This window comes from Emys orbicularis, chromosome 4, assembly GCF_028017835.1.
Source record: "Emys orbicularis isolate rEmyOrb1 chromosome 4, rEmyOrb1.hap1, whole genome shotgun sequence".
NCBI lineage: Eukaryota > Metazoa > Chordata > Testudines > Emydidae > Emys > Emys orbicularis.
Window position 1 is genome coordinate 10256635 of NC_088686.1, and position 17699 is coordinate 10274333.

The window sequence follows — 17699 nt, forward strand, 5'->3', positions numbered from 1 at the left end:
GAGAGAGAGAGACATCCCCCTTCCTCCCGCCCGCTAGAGCAGTGGATCGGTGGAGATATTTGGAAAATAGCTTGGGGGGGGGGGGAATGTGATCATTTTTTAAGCAGCCTAAAAAGGGAGAGGGGGACCCGAAGACTCCCTGGGCTGGCCTGTGCCTGCCGGGCTGTGTGATGAAGTCGGGGGTGGGTAGAGTTTATTTTTGTCTCACGCTGCTGCTGCTTAGGGCCTCAATCCAAAGGGGCTGGCTTGAGATGCTTGATTGCTGTAGATGGAGCTGCAGCAACTCGGCTGCTTCCCGGGGAGGAGGAGGAGGAGGAGGTGGAGAGGAAAGCACCAGGGCTGCTCTTGCTTTGCATTAGAGCTTTATAGCCGCAGTGTAAGTTTTCTTCTGCACGAATGGTCTCTTGCAGCAGTTGCAGTTTAAAGCAGGTAGGTCCCTAAAGAACCTGCCCAGCACTAGGAACCCTTTTACGGCAGCAACAGGAAGCTCCCTCGGTTTCTTTAAACCATTAGCTGCAAAGCCTGCATCTCTCAGTTGCTGTGTATGGGGGCTGAATTTTTAGAGGCTCGGTGTCTTCCTCCCTCCCCCTTTCTTCCTTGCCTTTCCCCTCCACCCCCCTGTTACCCTTCCCTGTGTTGTTGACCTGAAATCTCCTTTGCTATGTTAGGAAGCGGGCTCTGCTGCTGTCATGCTGAATCATAGCGTTTCCTTGCAAAGTGTGTCATCATCAGCAGCAATTCTTTTCTCTTTCCAGTTGTGAACGTTTGCTTTGGGAGGAATGCGGGTGTGGATGGTCCAGATTGCCACCCAGGGGAGGAGAGAGCTGGAGACGCTAGGCTAAAATAACCCGAGGGGAAAGAAGAAGAAGCTATTCATCCACTCCTGTGCCTTGTTGAGATTTATATATATATGTGTGTGTGTATATATAATATACAATTTCCCATCCCTATTTCCCTGTGCCACTTTGTGTCATCATCTTTGGGGAATTTAACAAGAAGCCATCAGGACACTGAACTGAAGATAGAAAGAGGAGAAGAGAAACCAGACCCACATCTGAGCTGTCGGCTGTGTCCAAAAATCCATCTGATTAATAAATAAAATTGTGAGACAGACACGGGGGAAAAGAACTTTGAGGGAATTTTTTTCCCCCTGCAGAGGTTGTTTTTTTTTTTTTCCTCCCTCCACTCCCCACCCCAACCTAGTCATGATGTTTCGAGATCAGGTTGGAGTGCTGGCTGGTTGGTTTAAAGGCTGGAATGAATGCGAGCAGACTGTTGCTTTGCTCTCCTTGTTGAAGCGGGTGAGTCGATCCCAAGCCCGTTTCCTCCAGCTCTGCCTGGAGCATTCATTGGCAGATTGCACTGAGCTGCACATTCTTGAAGGGGAAGCCAACAACCCTGGTAAGTTTTGGTGCAACCAATCCATTTTGAATGCTACATTGTTCTCTGATTGATACCCTAATGATGGCAAAAAAGGGGAGGTCAGGGAGCTGGGGCTCCAAATGAACCAGCCTCATTGTTAACAGCTTCCCTTTTTACATTTTATGTTTCAGACTAGTGATGACTTATTTCAGTTTGATTTTTCACAGCAAACTACTACAGTCTATTCAGTGGTGTAACTACGGTAGCATGAATGATTGATTTTTCTCTTATGCAGTTTCCTATGAAATAAGTCAGTCAGGTCACGTAGAGTCTGGATTTTCTAGGCTTCTTTGGGACAACGTGGCTTGCTTTGCTTTAAGCAACATGCAGAAGAATCTCCTCATTATCTAATACAAACGAGTATTTTGCTGAGCTGTGGCTAGCTGAGGTATCTTAATCTTTTGTTAAATGGTAATTTGTTTCATCATTCAGGTCCTGTTTGAATACATTTTTTTCCTTGCAGCTTTGAATGCTCTATATATTCCACAGAAGCTGCGGGAAGATATTAGTAGACCATTTAGGGCTGCTATACATAATTCAGTTAGTGTATACGGTGCATGTACTTTCCCAGGGATGTACATTTAATATATATGGGCCTGATTTTGATCTCATTTATACACCAGTGAAAGTTAGGAGAACTAAATTGGTGTAAGTGAAATTAAACTCATGCTTTGTGTGTGTGCACAAGTGTGTACACACGCTCTTTTAAAGAAACCTTCCAAAATAAACCCCCAAACTACTCTCTGCAGAGATGAGGTTAAACACCTAGCTAAATTACCTAGTTCTATTCCATTTGCAAAAAATCCCTCCCCAAAACCAATATAATCCCTCCTGTTCTTGTCTCAGATATTTTAATATAGCTTGTAGGATTAAATATTTACACCTTGGACTTCTGCACATGGTTAAAAGAACACAAAAAGCATAGTCTGTGGAGGGGGGAAAGTCTGTCAGTTGATAGGTGAAATTCTTTAGGCTTTATTGCAGTAGGATACTGAACAGAGCCCCCAGTGTTTACTGAGAGAAAAGAATGCAGGGTCCTCTTCCAGCTGTTCCATATTAGAGCACTGAGCCTGCAAGATTTGGCAGCTGTCTATGCTGCCATTTGATGACAACGTCCAGTACAATGTTGTTAGGCCTAGGATATATTTAAGTACGCCTTTAGGAAACCAACTCAGGGGCTGTTCCAGTGTACAGAGCTCTATCATCACAATGGTGAACACACTGGAATTGGATATTTCCTTATATAGTTCGTATGAGTGCCCGGGAAGAATGTTGCAGTGTACATTTCAGTGCAATACTACATTTTATAAACAGCTGAACAGTCTAACCTCGTACATTTGCGGGTGGCGGCCTAACTAAGAATAAATTGGGAAGGAGATCACACTCTTTTAAACTGATCTTCCACAGAATAGAATCGCCATTCCTCTTACCTGCATTAGCACAGTTTATCTTTGGTTCCCAGTAGTGTATGTGGCTGTGCACCATTGTATAAACTTCTGGTTTTTAGTTTTACCTGGATTTCCTGTAATAGTTACGTCACATTTATTTGTCAAAAGATTACACATGAATGATTTATCTGCAGACTGCAGTAGCCGTGGCGTACCTGTTTAAATTATGATAGAAAAATTTCCTCTAAAGCCCATCCAAATATTAGGTCATGTATGAATGAAAGGACTTTCTGCATAATGATCAGTCTCTTGCCAAAACAGTAGTAGAAACGAAGATCCTGATCCTTCCAGTACTTACACATGTGACTGACCCCAATGGGTAAAATGATTACTCCTGGGAATAAAGCTTGTGGAATTGGGCCCTTGGTTTGCCTCTTAATGATTACATTTGTGATGCTGATAGCACTTGCTCAGATGTTTGTTCTAATAATCATCTGTTCTTTTAGGGCTTTTATAGGCTCAATAGCAAGACTTGAGAACCTTTGTTAAATTTCTGATACCACTAACCACTAATTTCTTCTTCTTGTAAATTTGATGCTTAGTAAACATAAGGCAAACATCCCTTTGCATCAGAGACTCAAGATGTTTACTTTTTGATCAGGGTGATCCTATTGTTACAGAGGAATGCCTCGTCTCTGTGTTTGGCAATGAAGAAATGATAGGAAGTGACCTTTAGTTTGGTATTAACATGACGTATTTTGTAAAACCACCTGTCTTTTAAAATGCTTTGAGATCTCCTGTTGAAATAATATTAAATAGCCCTTATTCACCACCCATTTCATACTGTGGCATTTGTCACTTGACTAGACATGAAATCATACCAGGTTCTCACAACAACCACAACTTAATGCTGCTAGATGCCGAAAACCGTGGACTCAACAGGGACACTGATTTCATGGCTCATTACAACAGTCTGTAGCACACACCTGCCTGGTAACCCTTTGTGGCCCACTTCAAACCCCTTTTGCATATCAACCCTTACTGCCCACTCCATCTCAAATGACCTCCTATGACATGCGTTACCCCTTATGTTTAACTCTCAGTCCCAATTTGTATTTAGCTTGGACACTCTGATTTCGTTCCCCAGACTTGGAGAACTCTGTGTAGTTCGAAGGCTTATACCTGCCACCAACAGAATTTGGTCAGATAAAAGTTGTTATCTCTCCTACCTTGTGTCTAACAACAACAATTAACTTTTTATTGCTCTTACTACTTGAATTCCACAATTTACACAACTAACCTGGGTTTGTTTCTTCCATGGCTGGTGGTGATGACCGTAATACCTAAAGATATCAATTTGTGCCCTACTTTTTGGCTTAATTTTCCCCCCCTTGGTGGGAATTTTGCCAATGACACAGGCCTGATCCTGCAACTTCTTGCATGGAAGCTGACCGCTGTTCCTCTGTGTTTGAATTAATGGGTCTGCACTTGGGTGAAGCAATCTGCCCAAGTACAAGAGGTTTCGGGATCAGAACTGTAACTTGGGAACAGGATTGGCCCATAAATCTTTACATGTGGTGTATCGATCTTACTGTCAGTTAAATTCCAGGCTATCTCTAGCTTCCTCAGTGCAGTAAAAAGACAAAAATAGTGACGAAGGCACAAACATGGTCCTATTTTCTCTGGTGAAGCTAGTGTGAAAGCAACATGTGAGTCTAACATGCCAGTGTGAATGTTTGAATTGACTTTAAAGTTGGTCTCTCACGGGGAAAAGTCATTCTATGGACACAGAGCCTATGTTGCTTGTTAAAATCTGACTGAAATGGATAGTGACTCTATCTGATCGCTGTTGAAATGAGTGTGTTGACTCATCACATTTCTTATGGGATCGATGTTCACCTCACAAATACCACCGTAGGTAACTGGAGTCAGCAGAGAGGCCAATGGCTGAATAGACATGGAAGGCAAAGTACCTTCTCACCAGCAAGTCCCACAAGACACGGCTTGAGGCATGTTGACTGGGCAATGGGAGAGAACTTGATCTTTCACAGATGGGTTTTGTTTTTTGTTGTTGTTGCTCTGTTCTGTGGACCCCAGTCTTCAGTGCTGCCTTCCTGCTGCTTCTCGCAAGTATTGAAAATGAAATGGAAAAACATTGAAAAAAATTAATTCTTTAAAACTGATTGGTTTTATTAGTGAAGCAAGCATGTTTGGTAGAGTTTCATCTTTCTGTTTTCTTCATGTGGTTTTCTTTAATATGTTTTTCCTTTGCCTATTAATGAAAATTCAGCTCTCATTTATAGCACCTGACATGTAAAACGTAAATCTGGTTGGAATGCACAGCTACAGCGTAAATCTCAAAAAGGGATTTTTCTAAGAAACCTACTGTTCCTGCAGCCATTTTGTTACCAGTGGCGCTTAACAGACAAAATAGCTGTGTACAGAATCCTTAGAACAGGGGTCTCCATAGGCTTTCCCGGGCTGAAAGCTACTCTGTTGTCTCTGATGCAACAGAGGCACATTTTGACTAGAAGTGATGCAGGTGCCACAGTGAATGTATATGTTGTTCTAAAACCACATGAAAATGTCTTGTTTAAAATTACTGGTGGTTGATAAGAAACAAAAAAAGCAAAGCAAAAAATCCCTACAGGTCACTATTGGATAAGATGCACAATCCATGTCGGAGATCTTTCATGATTGTAGCATACAGTAGAATGCAACTTAGAAATCCACAAAGATCAAACAAACAAAGCAGAGAGAATCCCAACCAACCTTTTGGCTCTTCAACACTCAAACTGCTAGGGGGCTGGGAGGGATGAAACAGCAACCAAACAACGAGTAAATAAATCCAGGCTGATGTGAGCAATGGGAACAGTAGCATTGAAGAAAGCCATTTGAGTCCACTGTGAGTTTAACTGTGTACAAGGCCTCCTGCTCCCAGTGAGATCAGTGCCTACCGCTGTGAGGTTGTGGTCCATAACTAGGGCTCCTAGGTGCTATGGTAATATAAGTAATAACAGGGAAAATCCCATTGACTTCACTGGGAACCGGATCGGGTGTGCAGATAGCACCAGTGAGGAATTCAAGATACTTCCACCATGACTTAATGAATGAGAACGGTTTAGTGTGTGTGGGTGTTGGAAACAAGGTTAGACACCGGAAGTTTCTCCCACTGAGAGTTACTGTTTTTCAGTATTATCATTTACATTTTTTTAATTTGTTTTCAAACATGGTTTTGCTGTGGTAGATTGGAGATGCCTAGAGAGAACCTGTGCCTGATAGGCTGGCAGCTGTTTCCCCTTTGCCAAATTAGCCTGGGGCTGCATAAAAGCCTCAGAGGAAGGCAGCGGGGAGGGGGGGGAGACAGAAAGGGGGAAGCCACAGACTGGAAGGAGAGGGGTAGCTCTTCCCTCCTGGCTGCAGAGACTGAGAAGCCCTTAAGGCTGAAACCCCCACGCTGTTGATGGTAAGAAGGTGGTGGGATTACATGCTGTAAATAAACTGCACCAATGATTGCTGAGCCATAAGGTCTCTGAGTGGTTTTTGGAACAGAGCAGGAGCAGGACCAAGGGCGGGCCCTGCTACACCCTGTTACAGGGCTACATGGGTAGCTTCAAACCCAGCTGGAAAGAGCTGTCCGGACATAAAACATCTTGGAGTCACAAATAAAAGGGTTAGATGAGTGAAATTCAGCCCATGTAGCAAGCGGGCACAAGGGCTCTGCTTCATTTATGACCTCTGAATAGGGATTAAGTGGTATGTAGATCCTATGCTGGCTCTCTGCACAGAGGCATTGCACCTTAAAAGTGACTAGTCCCCTCAGTTAATAGCTGAAAACGCTCTACTATGAGGACTGGGAAAGCAGGGCTCTGGGAGGAGACAGCAGGTGGAAACTGAAGTAGTGTGTGTGTTGGTTTGGACACAGGGAGGTCTCTGTAACTCAGGGTATGTCTATGCTGCAATCACAGGGTGTGATCGCAGCTCGCATAGACTTGCCTGAGAGAGCTCATGTGCTGGAGCTGTGATACCATGGCAGTACGGGCTTCAGCACAGGCGGTACAAACCCAGTGGGAGCCCTGGGTAATTAAGTGGCTAGTTCATGCTGAAGCCCCCGCTGCTGATGCTTCTGCTTGGGTATCTGAACTAGCTAGATTAAAGCTAGCTCAGGTATGTCTGCATGAGCTGCAGTCACTCCTCATGATTGTAGGATTGATGTACAGCCTGGCTTCCTCCTGTTGATTCCCCTACATCAGAGCCATGCTAGGCTAAATAGGGCACTAGGATTTAGAACATGTGGTAAAAAAAGCCACGTCTCTTTGTGCATCTGGTCTGGCCTATGGTGGAATCTGCAGGACATAACCAGGCTTCCTTCTTCTGTTGGCTGGCCAGTTGGGGCCACTGTGGGAATTTATGTCCTTCTGGAGTTTAGAGCTTTCCTTTCCAAGTGCCCCCACCTCCTGACTGCTCTAAAATTCCCTGTCTGGTGGCCAGATGCCTGCATCATGCCCAATTCACTCGAGGCTATTGGGCCAGTCCCCATGGAACCATTGAAGAACCTGATTCTCTGAAGTGCTGAGCACCCTACGCTCGATCAGTCCATCAAATTTGTTTCCTTTGATTTCTGAGATATGTGCTGACCAGGCACTAAGAAAGAGAACAAAGAGCTATTGCTTCCATCTAACTCTTGCTCCCATCAGGTGCAACACCTAATAAAAGAAAGTTCCTACTGGCCACGGCCATAAAGGAGACTCTGACAGAGCAGAGAGAGTCCCTAGCTATGCCTGCGCTGCCCCAACTACCCTGTGAGTCCTCAAACCTTCCACTAGCCAAAGAACCCAGTCATCATTAATAACAGAGCGGGAAGGGACGAGACTCGCTGCTAGCACCTCCTCATGGCTGGGTGTGGTGTGGTGTGGCAGCTCCATTTCTGCAGAGGTGGGCCCTCTGGCCAGATCACTTCCAAGTCTCTCCCCTTCCTGGGTAGTCTGAGAACAACAAGCAAGGGGAACTCATTCAAACAAATTGAATCAGTACGAGAGAGGGGGAATTCCTCCCTCTCAGGGTGTCCCAGGATGAGGGGCCTCCAGGCAGTGGTTGTCTGGGAAGCTCCTGCCCTTCAGTCAGCCCTTTCCTCAGGAGCTGAGGGTTGAAGATCTGTTGACTGCCCTGGTCTGCCCATATGTAAGCAGCTCTGCTCCCCTTTTAAACTCCCCCTCCAGCTTGTGCGTGCCTTGCTGGTGTGGCAGAGTGGGGCCAGGTGTGGCCAGAGCAGCTCCTTAACCCCTTGTCTAGTGTGGGGTTTGCATTACCCCATCACGCAGCGTAATGACTTTAAGTGCTTGGTTCCCAAGGACAAGAACCTTTCTTTGCCGTTTGCACAGTGCACTGACTACTGGGTATATTAAGGCTCTCATCCTTATCTCACACAAGCCATCTATGTCAAGCGCTAAGAGCATCATCCTTGCCTGGGTCTATTGTTCTGGGGCAGATTGACTGGAGAAAGTCTCCTGGGAAGGCTCAGCTTAACGTGAACCGTGGGTACTACTACGTGGGTCCAGCAATCAGTGAAAGTCGCCTGAGCATTTATTTTAAAGACACTTACTTTTTTAGCTTGGAGTAACGATGTACTGTGTCAGGCGCATCCTTTATACTGACCCATTGTGTTGACTCAAGTCAAGGTAGAACAACAGCACTCGCATTCCAAAAAAGCTCTTGCACACAATTAAGGCATTGGCCTGCATTGTGGGTGGTATGGAGCAGGAACCAGGAGGCATTGCACCTTAGTGAAGCACAATACTTCCCCGAGCTGCTGGGTGTATAGAAGGTGTACTGGTGCTTCCACCTCACCTAAGGGGGTGCAGCATGATCTCCGTTCTTCACCTGCTCCATTCTTCATCTGCTCATTGGTGGGGCTAGTCGGGCCTCTGCTTCTTTTCTTCCTTTCTCTGAAACGATGAGGGCTAAAAATTGCCCCTTTTTAAAACTGAAAGCTAAGATTTTCATCTAATCGCTTGACTCCTGGAGCTGGGGTTTTAAGAACACCACCAAATATCACAAGCCATCAAATTACAACAGCTGGCAACACTGCATACGTGCATAGGACTGTACTTAAAGGGGTCTCCAGAGCAGAATTGCCAATCCCAAACGTTAAAAATCATGAGTAAGGCACTCCTAAATCATGAGATGTGCTTAAAAATCATTAATATTGGGATCTTTTAATTTACCAACTGATTTTAGAGTTCATATTTTCAAACTTTTGGCCCACAACTCTGACGGTTAAAATGTCACTTGTTTTAAACGAAAGCAGAGATTTGCTTTAAGAGAGAGACCAAATAACAGACTTATGGTGAAATTGCAGGAGTTTGCAACACTGCATGAGGTATTGGAATGATAGCAAGGAGCAGTGAAACTTCTTGCATTTTTCAACAGCCCTGCTACTTAACAGGTGCCCTTAGTTGTACATAAGTTTGTAGCTAGAGTGTAGGAAAATGTTTTCTCTTCTTCCTCCTCCCACTTTTTAATTTTAAAGAAGAGAATCAGCTTGCAATGCTTATAGATTTCAATATGGACTAGAGGAAATATTTTCTTTGAACTCTGTGGCCCATATATTCAACTCTGTACTGTCTTTCTTTAAAAAAAAATATTCCTTGTCATTCTCAGTGTGTTTCTGTTGCATTCAGGAACACTGGAGGAGACCCTCAGTGACTAATTAACTATCAAGAGTTCCTAAAGGTGGGAAATGCAAACATAGGTCCTAAGGCTGCATTGAGAGCCGTGCCGGCAGAAAAAGTTGCAGGATCGGGGCCATAGTAGAGAATATGTTTGCTTCATATTTCAGAGTTAGTGAGTGGTACTTTAAAAAAAAAATCCTTTAACTTTTTCCCATTAGCAGCACAAAAACAGATTATTATCTGGTGGGTGCATTGCATTCAATGCATATTTAATATCTGATCTGAAACATTTCACGTGTAAAAAAAAGTTGTATTAGAAAAATAATTGTTCATCCCTAGCAAAATGGGAACCGGTATGTGGTTATGGTACTACAAGCCTGTGAATCTAGAGAGTGGTATTCTATCCCCTACTTTGCTCCTAATTCACAAGATGATGCTGGTCGAGTCACTCACCCCCTTTCCTGCCTCAGTTTCCCCAACTAGAGAATGGATAAAATAGTGATCTATTTCACAGGTGTGTGTGGAAACTAAGAGTGGGATTGAAGGCAATGTTAAAACTCCCACAAACTTCAATGGGCGCAGAGTTAGGCTAATGTTGAATGCTTTTGAAATCCCACCTGAAATGTTTGTAAAGTGCTTTGGGATCCTTAGAGGAAAAGTGCAAAGTATTATTCTATACATGATCTAGTTTCTTTTAAGTTGGCTTCTTTCCAAGTGTATATATTTTTATTCAGATATATTTCTGTTATGTTTTTTCTTTTGGAAAATGGAAAGAACTAAATCTACTTGCTTCTCTGCATAAATGGGCGAAGAATGGCTGAGGAAATTAAATGCAAAGAAGAGGAAGCGACAATAGAAGATCAGTAGCTTATGGCAGTCTTGAATTTGATAAGCTACAGATTGATGGGCTAGGTCAGGAATTGTTTTAGATTGGTAGTTTAAAAAGGGCAGACCTCAGTGCTTTAAATTAAAATAAGTGCTCGCAGTATATTTGTAAATTGAGTTCTCTTAAAATGCGATTAAATGGGAGAATGGGGTAGCTTGTCCATGAGTGCAGTCAAAATTCTTGCCAGTGGATGACCGTTTGTACGTGTGCCGCACAGCATAGCTAGCGTATTGGACATATTAGAGGCTAACAGTTGAACAAAATTGTCCACCAAGTCAGTCCCTGTATTTGATACATTTGTTTTTAGGTACATTTGCTTTCAGTATCCAAACGATCCTAGCAGAAGTGCATTTGGAAGAACGCTCTTTATTCAGGCCCAAATTATTGAAAGAATCCATTCATTTTGGATCCTTCAACTTTTAGGTGCCCAACCTAAGACACCTAGGCGGGCCTTCATCTCTCCCACTAGGAAGGACGGGGGGGAAGCTTACTAGCTTTGGAAGTGATGTAAACCTACCTGATGCCACTCTCTAACTACTGGGTATCAGGAAAACCCTTTCCCGGTGGGTATGTTATCCCACAACTGCCTACTTCAGGGTTTTATGCACATTCCTCTGAAGCAGTTGGTACTGGCTTCTGCTGGAAACAGGGTACTGGATCAGACGAACTATTGATCTGATCCACTGTGGTAATTCCTGTGTTCCTACTAGCTTTCAAGCCTGGCTTTCCTTTCTCCTGTAATCTTAGATGTTTTTGTGGTCCATGAACATGAATTGTTCCAGGCCGGGAGTTCTGTTTGCAATCAGAGTGAGTAACTGAAATAGTAATTAGTGTGAACGCTTGCTTTATTTTAAGATGTATTAGTCAGTACTTTAGCTTCCATGCTTCACACTTGTATCTAATGTCACTGCAGATAACTGTTTAGAGAGTAGGGACACCGCTTACCCTACTGGCAGGTTAAAGCCTTATGGGCCAGATCTCCCCATCTATGGCTTATTCTTCTGCAGGGACTGAAAACTTTGTGAGTTGGATTCAAGCATAACCCAGATCCTCAGGTGTGTAAACCAGCGTAGCTCCCAGCATAGTTCCATCAATATCAAAGAACTTATATTGATTGGCAGAGCTGAGGATCTGGGCCATGGACTCTCTACCTCAGGGGTGGGCAAACTTTTTGGCCCGAGGGCCACATCTGGGTATGGAAATTGTATGGCGGGCCACTAATGCTCATGAAATTGGGGGTTGGGATGTGGGAGGGGCTGAGGGCTCCGGCTGGGGGTGCACGCTCTGGGCTAGGGCCAGAAATGAGGAGTTCAGGGTGTGGGAGGGGGCTCTGGGCTGGGGCAGGGGGTTGGGGTGAGGGCTCCAGCTGGGGGTACAGGCTCTGGGGTGGGGCTGAGGATGAGGGGTTGAGGGTGCAGGAGGGTGCTCCGGGCTGGGACCAAGGGGTTTGGAGGACGGGAGGGGGATCAGGGCAGGGGGTTGGGGTTCGGGAGGGGGTCAGGGTGCAGGTTCCAGGCGGCACTTACCTCAAGCAGCTCCTGGAAGCAGGAGCCTCTGGCTCCTATGCGGAGGTGCAGCCAGGCGGCTCGGCGCGCTGCCCCGTCTGCAGGTGGCGCCCCTGCAGCTCCCATTGGCCATGGTTCCCGGCCAATGGGAGCTGCGGAGGCCCTTGGCTGTCCCTATGCATAGGAGCTGGAGGGGGGACATACCGCTGCTTCCGGGAGCTGCACGGAGCTACAGCACACGCGGAGCGGGGCAAGCCCCCAGCTGGAGTGCCGGAGTGGGGCAAGCCCCGGAGCCTGCTCCCCGGCAGGAGCTTGAGGGCCAGATTAAAATGTCTGAAGGGCCGGATGTGGCCCCCGGGCTGTAGTTTGCCTACCCCTGGTCTACCTAATTGCCCTCGGAGGGGGTTGGGTTTGCCTCTCACAGAATAAGAAGGGGATTAATCTCCCTAAAATGTGCAGATCCTGGCAAGACCTGCCAGAGGGTCCACCCACACCTGTGAGTTCACACTGTCTCCCAGCCCCCATGGAAGAAGCAGAGCTGCCAAGGTACTCCAATTGGCTGCTGCCCCCTCAAGAAGGAGGGGTCACTCAGTGGTGAGGGAACTGTGTAAACCAGTGGTGGTAGGGACAGCATTAACTTGTGCTTGGTATCCACACAGGTTGCAGACAGTGATTGTCCCTCCAGAACTGCCCCTTCTTGGCCTTCCTCCTCCTCCTCCTGCCTGAAGCCCATTCTCCCCATTGAGGGTTGCTTGTAGATGTGACAGATATTACAGACCCATGCAGTATCTTTGGGGATCATTGTATTTAAGTTTTGAATGGTTTATGTATTGTTGTGTTCTACTCCACAGGGGAGGGTTCAAAAAAGAACTAGATAAGTTCATGGAGGATAGGTCCACCAAGGGCTTTTAGCCAGGATGGGCAGGGATGCAAAACAATGCTCTGAAGTGTCCCTAGCCTCTGTTTGCCAGAAGCTGGGAATGAGTGACTGAGGATGGATCACTTGATGATTATCTGTTCTGTTAATTCCCTCTGAAGCACCAGGTATTGGCCACTGTTGGAAGACAGGATACTGGGCTAGATAGATCATTGGTCTGATCCAGTATGGCTGTTTTTATGTTACCACAGCTTCCACGAGTACTAAAAGCAGTGTGGGGTGATTACCCCTGATTCTGAAAACAACTCCGGAGAAGTTCCACCTTCTGGAGTGGTTTGATAGGCTGGGTCAGGCTGGGTTTTCCAGAGATTAGGAAACAAAGAAAGGGCTTTTGATATAAATGGATGAGCTGGAACTTACTCAAGGTCTTTTTTCTGATCCAGCAAACGGACAGGACCTTCTGTCTAACAGGGGCCCTAACCCTGTCAGAAGGGTGGGAAAAGACATTGGCATACTAGGGTGCCATTAGCCAGACGGGTGACTCCTAGTATGTTTAGTGTGTGTTTAAATCTGCTTAGTGGTTTTTCTGTTTTCTGTGTAGTGCTTTTGCCTTAAGAATAAAGGTGCTTGCTCGGAAGGAGCTGTGCCGTAACTTGTAACTGCTGGCAACACACTGTTTGTAGCCCTTGGAGAGAAAGCAAAGCACAGGCGCTGGCTTTAGTCAGACTGACTTGCTTGGGATATCACAGTGTAAGGCAGGGATCTGTGCAGCCTTAAAATCCTCCAATCAGAAGGGAGTGGGACAAGCATCCGTGCCAAGAGATGTGATGGCTGGAGGTGGCTGGAAATTGAAACTAGACAAATTCAGGTTGGAAACAGCGAAGGTAATTAACCATTGGAACAAGTTACCAAGGGTCGTGGTGGGTTCTCCATCACTGACAATTTTTCATCAAGAGTCAATGTTTTTCTAAAAGATCTGCTCTAGAAATTCGTTCAGGGAAGTTCTCTGGCCTGTGCTATACAGTAGGTCAGACTGGATGATCACGGTGGTCCCTTCTGGCCTTGGAATCTATAAGACCCAGCTGGGAGCTCCTGGAGTGGACCACGGAGGGGGGACACCGGTGCAGTTACCTTGAAACTGTGACAGTAGGGTTGGGAAAAGGGAGGAGCAGGCCATGGAGCATGTTCTCCCCCTGCCGGATTCACCAGGCTTTTACCCCCCAGTTTTGAGGAAATGGATGGGAGAACTTGACATTGAGTGCGACTTTCAAGGTTAAGCCTGACATGGACCTTGCGCGCATGTTCCCCACTTTCTTTTTTGTGTGATTATGAGTGAATAAATACAAAGAACATGGTTCCTTTGTATCTCTGGGTTTCCTACAAAACATCTGCGTCCATGTCTCCCCCAGCCTCTGTCTATACCGGCTGTACTATTTCTACATGGTAGTGCACAGACCTGCCACTAGGCTGCTGGGCTTGGCCTCCTCTTGGGAGCTTTAGAAGTTTTAAACTTGCGTGCTTCCTTTATGTAGTAATTGATTAGGTCAGAGGGACAGACCTAAGGCTTCCGGTGTCAGTCAGGGACATGTTAATTGGGCAGTTATATATAGATTTCAGCCCAAATGCTCGGGTCTGAGTTTTTGCACAACTGCTCGGTTAAAGCAGGCTGCGTGGCATGGAGGTTTCCATGAGCAACGTGGCCAAAGCTGAGAGGACTTTAATATTCATGGCAGTTTTCCGAATTGTATTTTGCACAGGGAGAGAATTGGAAGGGACCTCTAGAGGTCATCTAGTCCAGTCCTTTGCACTCAAGGCAGGACTAAATATTATCCAGACAATCTAGAAGTCACTGTCCGGGTGTAGTTCTTTTGTACACCCCAGTGTTTGGGGGAATGAATTGTTTGCCCCATCTTTGCCTTCCCAGCTCTGGGCCAGACCGTGGTTGTGTATCTGCGCACAGACAATGGCAGGAGGAAGGAGGCATTGTCTAGAGAACTCAACTGGGAGCTAGAAAACCTGGGCTCTGTTCCCAGCTCTCCCACTGACCTGCTGTGTGACCTTGCTCAGATTATTTCCCCTCTCTGCCCCTCAGCTGTAAGCTCTTTGTACAGGGATGGTCTCTTGCCATGTGTATATATATGGTGCTTAGCACACTGGAGTCCTAAACTCTGGTGGGGCACCTATACATTACTGTGATACTACTGATAGTGAGATGCAGGTGCAAAAGGGGACATTGGGAGCACAAGGACAGCTATCCAAAGTGCAAGACAATGTGGGTGGGTGTACACAGCAGGTAGCAGTAGCAGCCACCGGAGGGGAGTGGAGCAGGGGTTGACCTGCATCAGTGAGCCATGACCATTCGGTGTTCTGGCTACCTCGGGGCAGAGAGTGTCAAAATGCCTCTAGGACTGGCCATGGTGGCCACCCTGAAGACCCTTCCACAGGCTGTAGCGTGGAAAGCTAGAACGGAGACGTTTGTTACTTACGCTGACCAAGTGCTACTTAAGTGCAAAGTCCCCTTCTGAGCCCCTGCTCAACCATGTTTTCCTATTGGTTTGGAGGAGGCAGGATCGCTGTTGTTGTAGGATTGCTGTTGTAGGATTTGAGAGAATCGGAGTGGCTTAGAAACAAGGGACACTTGGGGCCGAATCCACCTGGGCTTTTTGCATCTGTGGAAGGTCCAGAAAATCAGTGGAACCACAGTGGTTGTGTTTGCACTGAGAGTCTGAGATAGGAGAAATTTGCACACTCCCTGTGTGAACAGCAGAAATCATCACCCAGCAGAAGTGTGGCGGTGGTTGGAGGATTGATGGCCAATGGCTTCATGACCTGGAGCCACACATCCCATGTGCGTTTGTCCTGGCTCTGGGTTACTGTGGACAATTCCATCCCCTCCTAGTCTCTGTGTTGGCTCCATTTAAGGTGGGTTTTAAGCAGAGTCACCAAAATATGATTTAAATTATTTCTCTTTTGGAGACAGAGTATGAAGTCGGATTTTGTTTAAGGAGTTTTGTAGACAAAATAGTACATTACAGCCCGGGTGTTATGGTTATTGTTTGGTAGCGAACACACCCTGCCCTTTGCAAAGTGTGGAGTGAGGAGACTCTTCAGAGTGGAGGAGGGAGGGTGTGAAGAAATGGCTGTGGGAGTGGGATACAATGTCCTCGGTTTTACCTGGCTGGAGTTAAAATTTGAGTGGAGTGCAGAGTCATTTATTGGCCTTTCCATATAGAAGGCAATTGCGTTTGTCTCAGGTAAGGGAGCAGATACAGGTGCAGAGTTTCTCTAGGCAGAAATTCACACATCAGATGCCTGGAACAGCTTGTAATCTATTAATTTATCTATTTTGCACGTAGTGACTTTTTTTCATGATACTCTTGTATCAAAGATTTTGGCAGGGGCTTTTTAAATAGCAGCATTTTTCTGTTCTAGGCCCTGATCCTGAGAAGACTTTTTTACATGCATAAGAGGAAGGATTCATGTGCTTAAAATTAAACAACTTGCATAATCTGATGCAGGTTCAGGGCCGTAACCTATAACAAGTCTGTGCCCTCTTTACAGGTTTGAGTCAGAGTCAGTGGACTTCAGTTAGCTTTGGATCAAGCCCTAGGTGGTGATTTACTACTATGGTGGTGTTAATTTTATCTCTGATCCTGCAAGGTGCCGAGTGACCTCACCTCCTGTTGAAGTCAGCGGGAATTGTGGGTGCTCAACATTTCTTACGATTAGGCCACGGGACTTGTGAGACCTCTGAATATTCTCACACAGTCTGATTGAGATGGATTGGGCCAGCCAGATATGGTGACTTTAAGGGGTATAGGCTCTCAGGAGCAATTTCTGTTGGAGGAGAAATTGTTTATTACTGTGGTCTGTATACAGTGCCCTGGCAGAATGGATGAGCTGAGTTCTTGTGGCTCTTCTCTCTTTGGACCAGTTTGTGATGTTTATGCAATACTGGAATTGGAAGCATGAGATGTTTCTCTTCCTGTCTACAATAAGGCACCCGGGAGGTATGAGGCTTTTTCTCCTTTGCAGCTTGATGGCTAACGACAAGCATCAGCAGACACGTGGTCATTTAGTGATATGGATACAGGAGTCTCTGTAGGATGTGGTTGTTTGTTTTTCTGACAGTGCTGTTGCACTACAGGGCTGAGCCAACTTTCACTGAGTGGAAAGGGTCCCCTTGACTTTAATGGCAGCTGGATCTGCTCTCGTGTGCTGAGCTGCCAGGCTTGATAAAGTGTGTTTATTTTATTTTTTTGAATTAATTTTTTTTTTTATACTTCAAGTATCATCTGCAGGATCCATCCCTGATTCACTCGACTCTGCTCCAAAGCAATACATCACCCTAGGTCACTTTACAGAACTCTCGCTCTGTCTTGTTATTACTCTTCGCACATAATTGGTTCCAGATTTTCCTCTAAACTTTAGATCAGTCAGATAACTAACCTGGCCTTGCTTGTGGCGTGTTGGTTTTCCCGCTGTTTGCCATGTTGTATTACTTGCTCTGCACTTGGATATGCTTCTTTGTTGTGTTAGTAATTGTGTTATTGTTACTTTTTATAACACTGTGTGCAGAAACAACAAGGAGTCCAGTTTTTTACCCACGAAAGCTTATGCCCAAATAAATCTGTTAGTCTTTAAGGTGCCACCGGACTCCTTGTTGTTTTTGTGGATACAGACTAACACGGCTACCCCCCGATACTGGCACTTAAAGCCCCACACAGCCCCCAACTGAATGGTGTTTTGCAAAGTTTTTGCACATAAATCCAGGGGCCATTGCCAACTTAAAAAAAATCAGCACCCAGCAGAAGTGCGGCGGTGGTTGGAGGTTGTGTAGTTAGTGTTGTTACAGATAACTCCAGTACGTAACTTCAGCAGCTAACTAGGGTGACCAGACAGCAAATGTGAAAAATCGGGACGGGGGTGGGGTGGGGGGCAATCGGTGCC

At 45.7% G+C, this 17699-nt stretch overlaps 1 protein-coding gene across 2 annotated transcripts in view; it reads left to right on the forward strand.

Moving 5' to 3' along the window:
* The first annotated feature begins 1181 nt into the window (after positions 1–1181).
* The window catches only part of SAMD4A (sterile alpha motif domain containing 4A), a 201896-nt gene continuing 185378 nt past the window's right edge, over positions 1182–17699 (forward strand). For both annotated transcript variants that reach the window (XM_065403693.1, XM_065403694.1), the window contains exon 1: positions 1182–1401. In XM_065403693.1, coding sequence (XP_065259765.1) covers positions 1206–1401 — 196 coding nt within the window. In that variant the 5' untranslated portion in view covers positions 1182–1205. The remainder of the gene's footprint in view (positions 1402–17699) is intronic.